The sequence below is a fragment of the Cibotium barometz genome, chromosome 28 (assembly GCF_041138505.1).
Source record: "Cibotium barometz isolate CiBa-2024 chromosome 28, ASM4113850v1, whole genome shotgun sequence".
NCBI classification, from domain to species: Eukaryota; Viridiplantae; Streptophyta; class Polypodiopsida; order Cyatheales; family Cibotiaceae; genus Cibotium; species Cibotium barometz.
The window spans coordinates 30,583,790-30,589,912 of record NC_141073.1 but is presented as its reverse complement, the minus strand read 5'-3'; the positions used below and the strand labels follow the sequence as shown (position 1 = coordinate 30,589,912).

The 6,123-nt window shown below is 39.7% G+C and overlaps 1 protein-coding gene across 1 annotated transcript; it reads left to right on the top strand.

Annotated features, from left to right (window-relative positions):
- Positions 1-1,893: 1,893 nt before the first annotated feature.
- On the top strand, positions 1,894-3,743 carry LOC147622738 (zinc transporter 11-like). Its single transcript, XM_086822362.1, has 4 exons — positions 1,894-2,524; positions 2,657-2,709; positions 3,010-3,154; positions 3,260-3,743. Exons 1-4 carry the CDS (start codon positions 2,044-2,046, stop codon positions 3,652-3,654), a joined length of 1,074 nt encoding a protein of 357 aa, XP_086678488.1. The 5' UTR covers positions 1,894-2,043; the 3' UTR covers positions 3,655-3,743.
- The last annotated feature ends 2,380 nt before the right edge of the window (positions 3,744-6,123 follow it).

The following is a 6,123-nucleotide window of genomic DNA, read 5'->3' as shown; positions in this document are numbered from 1 at the left end:
GTTGGTAGTATAGAAAAGAGCTACACATGATTGGGGAAAATTTTATACAATGTTTAAAGGTATTTTTTGTTGAACACCCATTGAGGCCCATTTAAAGTCATGTTAGACCCCGGCTCATTGACTTATGATGATATATAACAATTGTAAGACTTATTGAGGGGAGGGGGTTGTTTAAATGTCCACATGCTTTGCACGTTGTGTGACATGGAATTTTGAGTGCAAAGCAACCCTAAGGGTTTTATTATTACGGATGAACATTGAACTAATGGAACTAATGAACATTGAAAAAATAAGGCATGCATCATTAAGGCAACTATATTCCTTGGCAATTTAATCAACACATAGATGCAAAACATGAGAACACGTTTAACCAAGATAGACTCAACAAAATGTGCATAAGAAGAAGCACACACAATGGGTTGAGAAATATGTGCATGTGAGGCATGGAGAACATATGGAAGATTATGACATGGTCAGGTGTAGAAGAGGATTGTGTCGCCTTATTCAAATTGTGGACATGCACCACTGCAAAAAACATGCATGCACAAGATGTATGTAAGTGGTGTGAGCAATGATCAAAGGCTCGAGTATAGTAAGCACCCAACTGGCTCAATCATCTCCACAAGAAAGGGTGTGACTTGAGCCATGATCAAGGCTCAAGTATAGTATACACCCAACTAGCTTAATCGTCTCCACAAGGGAGGGTGTGACTCAATGTGGAAATCGGATGATGTATCTGATCCCATACTATCATGTGGGTAAAGGCACCACATTGATAATGGTAATCTTTGAAGGTAACATATGGTAATATCCTTAATATATATTATAGTGAATGATCATGGGGAGCAAGCATCACATGTCATGCCATCTCAATTCTAGAGTATGACTTAGAGCATGTTCTCATGTTACAAATAAAATTGACCACTTGTCGTATGAGAAGAGAGAAATAAATAGCATAAAATAGGCAAATAAAAAAGGTGCATGTACGCCAATAAATTGTGAAAAATGCCATGTTAGAATATTACGACCTCAGTGGTGTTTTTTGATCACTTGGTGGAGAGTTGTGCACAAAAACAATATCATGCCCCTCAATGGTGTTTTTTCAAGATCGTGAGAACCACTACTTAAAAGGGGGCATAACAAGCCATGTCAACATGGGTGTTCGTAAGATGTATGTCCCTATTGCCTTGCCCCTGCCCACATACGAGCGGATGGGCGGCTAGGGTTATGTGACAATGTAGTACCTTTTTGGAAACTTGGGATGCTCGACACTTTTCTTGATTAGTGTTCAAAATATAAAGTATACAAAAGGACACTATTTTTACTAAACCCGTTATTTTTGGCAACATCTTTTTGTGGTAATATGTGTACGTGTCTGCAAGCTGTTTGCATGCAAAACACCAGAACGAAAACCATGCAGGGCACATACTGTGCATGTGAAGGTGGTAGATGAAGCCGACACAGGTGCGTCACCCGTTTTCTCATGATAACCACCATCCAAAAGAAGAAAGAGAGAAAACCTGCATCACATTTCCACTGTGAAAGCCGCCACATACATGCAGACAACTTGGAGACACGTACATATATGACCACAGAAAGAACATCAAGCGAGATATGTTGCCGAAAAGAAAGAACATCAATTGCCGATAACAGCCTCGATGATCAACCTTGGAATATACCGACTTAATTAAAAGGCATCCGGGAATATACCCACTTAATCTCCCGACTCCCGAGAATTTAAATCGAAAACGTGGGGGGGCAATTGTACGACCCAAGGAAACTCTCAATTATGTACTGCTTTTGCTTCAGTCGCGCGCGCGCACGCGCGTGTGTGTACTACACAAGACCAGCGGGAAGATTGCAGTACACCTCCCCTGGCGGCCGATTTACGTCGTGCCTGCGTTGCCCTTGACCTTAGCGTTGACTCCGTCGCCTGTGAAATTATCCTCTTTCCGCCCTCCTCCTCATTTAAACCCACCTGCAGCCCCTCTTCGTGGCATCAGAGCAAGCGTCTCTGGCTCGATTCCTACTATTATCTTCGCCATGCCTCCCCAACAGCAATACAAAGAGAAAAGATTACCCTTTGCCCTTTTCTTCTCTTTGGTGCTCATTTGCAATGCCCTGCCTCTGGCATTAGCACATGGGGGCGCAAGCGATTCTGCTTCAGATCATCCTAACCTAAGGGCCAAAAGCTTGATTTTGGTGAAGATATACTGCCTAATCATAGTGTTTTTTGCTACGTTTTTAGGCGGGGTATCCCCTTACTTCTGCAGATGGAACCACAGTTTTTTGGTCCTGGGCACCCAATTTGCAGGTGGGGTGTTTTTGGGCACTGCTATGATGCACTTCCTTAGTGATTCCAACAGCACTTTTGAGGCCAGAACAGACAAAGCGTACCCTTTTGCCTTCATGTTGGCATGTGCTGGCTACCTTCTCACCATGTTCGGAGACTGTATTATACAGTGGATCTTTGTCAAAGAAACCCCCACAGGCAGAGTGGATGTTGAGATGGCCTCCTCTAAAGGTATGAAAAATTTTAGGGTTTTTTTTAAGGAAAGGGAGAGGATGGCTGGCACTAGTTTCTTTTGGGCTTTATCAGCGATTGCTCATTTTCTTTAATATAAATTTACTAACCTGCTTTTCAATTCATTTTCAGTGCCTCCGCCCTCCGACAATGCAGTTCAAGTTTCAGACGATGCTGCGTGCAAGGTATGAACAAATGTATGCTCATGCCCACTTTTAATATCTAGGGTAGGTGCTACACCTCCAGCTGAAATGGTACAGATTTATGTGTTTCAAAGAAAAATGCTTTATTGCATTGGCTCTCTCCTTCATGGTGCTAGCGTTCACATGGTTTGGTGTTTAGTCATGTCCACTGAGGGAGGCTATGCCATGGTGTTCTTGCCAATCTTATCATTTCATGATACACAGGGAAATCCAAGTTAATGATGTTTGAGAAATGCAAGTCTATGTAAGACAAAGTTTGCTAACTTTTAGCCTTTCATACAGTGTGATGATGATGTCATCAATCCTGAGGCCAAGAATTTCGTGGCGGCAACTCTAGTGAAGTCAACATCATTTACTGATACCATACTCCTTATCTTGGCCCTCTGCTTCCACTCCGTTTTTGAGGGGATCGCTATTGGTGTGGCGGGTATGTGTACAGCAACCTAAGGATAATCAATATGGCTCTCATTTCTCTCTCACCTTCCCAGAAATCTATGGAGAATTGGTTCAACTAAGAGTGCGTTTGTTACAGAGACTGCTGGCGATGCATGGAAAGCATTGTGGACTATCTCACTTCACAAGATTTTTGCGGCCATAGCCATGGGCATTGCATTACTTCGAATGCTACCTGACCGCCCGCTTCTCCAATGTGCAGTTTACTCCTTTGCTTTTGGTATTTCTAGCCCTGTTGGTGTTGCCATTGGCATTATCATTGATGCCACAACGGAGGGTGCTGTTGCTGACTGGATGTATGCCATTGCAATGGGCCTGGCTTGTGGGGTCTTTGTATATGTGGCCATCAACCATTTGCTTGCCAAAGGGTACATCCCACAATGTAAAGTTACAGTGGACACTCCTTTCTACAAATTTCTTGCAGTCACACTTGGGATTGGAGTCATAGCAGTGGTAATGATTTGGGATACCTAGAGTTATGAGTTGCCATGCTGCTACTTCCATGTACAACATAAATTTATTGTTACAAAGTAATAAAGTATCGACTCCTATCCTGCGTTATTTAGCATTGTGTTCTGTATTAGTGAAGGCTTGGTTGCAAGTCTTAAGAGGAGCTTTTATATAATGAGCTTTAGCATTATGTGCAATATTAATTTCTTGTGTACCTGTGTTTCTTTCTCTTGTCAGCATGTCCCATCTTTGTGATTGTACTTGTGCTCTAGGACAAAGAGCTTTTACTGGAATCACCACCAGCTCTCTCTCTCTCTCTCTCTCTCTCTCTCTCTCTGGCACATGTCAACATAGCCTCAGTGCTCACCAATACCTGACGGCCCCCAAGCTCGATGTGTAAATGCTCTTTGAGCTCTCCTAGTGGCATAGTAAAACACTAACTTTTCAGTTTTTATTAGTTTGGGCTGATGTTCCTTTTTTTGGTCAAAAGATTGCAGAAGACCTCCATGGTGTTCATTTCTGTGTTTGGTCTCAGGTAATTTTGGCCTTCCCCATGATGCCATGGTGATTATAATGTAGTGATGTCGTAACGATCTAAGCTTAATGATGTGAGATTGCAAAAACCCTATGTTGATTTTAATTTTTCTTCAGTGCTGATAACACAAGCATGATGGTGCTAAAACACTATTGTGAATCTGTGATTCTTTTTCTGGTGTTCAAGTTTTATCACTTTTGTGAAATCTTGCTATTACCCATGTAACACATGAACCCAAAGTTCTACAAATTTCTTGTGCTTCTTAAGATGCCCAATTAGACCTAAAATTCTGAAATCCCTAACAAATTTTTGTAAGTCAACTACACTAATGAAGATGCTAAACCTAAAGGAACCCATCTTTAGATTAGTGTCACAAAGGGAAACCTAAAGGAACCCATCTTTAGATTAGTGTCACAAAGGGAAACCTTGTGTGGTCCCACGATCAGGACAACTCCACCACAATGATTCACATCATTTTATCAACTACCCAAAGAATATATATGAAACTAGTTAGTGGGTTGTTGGATAATTTAATCACAAGAAGATAGGATGGTTGGAGAGACTAAGCTACCGAAGATAGGTCGGTATTTTAGCAATTGAAGTTGGAATGAAACCAACTGCCACTTTGCTAGTGAGTAGGTAAGCTCTCAATACCAACAATGAAATGCAACCTTGCTAGGGAGTAGGTAGTTAGGAAAATGATCTCAATACCAACCATGAAACTTAATTGGTTTAGCTTAGTAATCATATTTACCAACCTATCACCTATAAGCTTTGATTGGAGTTCAAGCAAAGGTACCATATGACCATCAAGCAAACCCACCATATATGACTATTATTTTTAGTGGTAGCTCTCTCATTAGTGAATGATATGCTTTGAATTTGGCACTTTCTCAATAAATTCTTAAGAGGATATAGCACTTACTTACCCTTAGAAAAGAAACTATAATGAATAGGCTATCATGGGACCTTAGAAGTCATGGTCATATTTAGAGTCATTCTAAGGCCACGTGTCCCTTGACCTCTTCCATGTTGTGTGCTTGCCCTTTACAAAATATGACTTTTGGTGCGAAAAATAATAGATGCTATAGTTGCAATCCAAAGCAAGCTTGGTCAAAATTCAAAAGAAAACAAGTGAAGAAGTCACAATGAGCCTGCCCTGATTGTATGTAATTTCTTAGGTGTAAACGTATATGGTTGTATCTATTATTTAGTTGCAAAGAGATTACTATAATTCATATTCCAATTTGATCTTTTCATAAGCCTTGACATGGTTGTAAAAGCAATTTGTTTTCCTTTCAACTATTTAATTTATAGATGAAAAGTTTTCATCTCACAAAATTGCAAGTAACTTTTCATTATTTTATGAATTATAAAGGTATTATCAGTAAAACCTCTTGAAAACCACAAATTTTTGAACCTCTAGTCTCAAAACTTGAGCGTATTTTTTTTTCCAGGTTTTAAAGGTTGAATTACATTGAACTTGGGTTTTTTTAAGAGCTTTGTGCTCACAATATCTTTCATAAGGTAAGACTATAAATATCTTTAAAAAGGCACCTAATCGTAGCCCCGATGATACATTTGACAAAACCACCTTGACTAACCCAATCCACCCACCCTCACTTAATAGGAAGTCTCCTTTAACAAAAAACCCTCTAAGAGAACCCCAACTAGTGCACAAAAAGGTGTCAAATTTCAAAGAAAAAAGTGTCAAAATAGTTTTTATACAAAAGTCTCCTCTTTTAATTATAGGTCCTTAAAAAAGAAAACCAAACAAACACTTAGTCGAGTCAACCTAAAAAAAGTTTAACATAACATAGGTCACATAAAAGCAAAATAATACATCATGTTTGATATTTACAAAAACATTGTGAAAAGAGAAAAAAATTAAAGTAAAACTAGAGAAAAATCAAAGAAGAAGCTTGTAAGAAAGGCTTGCCTTATTTTAAAAAGTAAGA

What these genes read in the sequence shown, in the direction of transcription:
- LOC147622738 (XM_086822362.1), top strand. Translation starts at nt 2,044, where the DNA reads ATGCCTCCCCAACAGCAATACAAAGAGAAAAGATTACCCTTTGCCCTT. An exon ending in TGAGATGGCCTCCTCTAAAG is followed by an intron (nt 2,525 to 2,656) that starts GTATGAAAAATT and finishes ATTCATTTTCAG; the next exon opens with TGCCTCCGCCCTCCGACAAT. An exon ending in CAGACGATGCTGCGTGCAAG is followed by an intron (nt 2,710 to 3,009) that starts GTATGAACAAAT and finishes CCTTTCATACAG; the next exon opens with TGTGATGATGATGTCATCAA.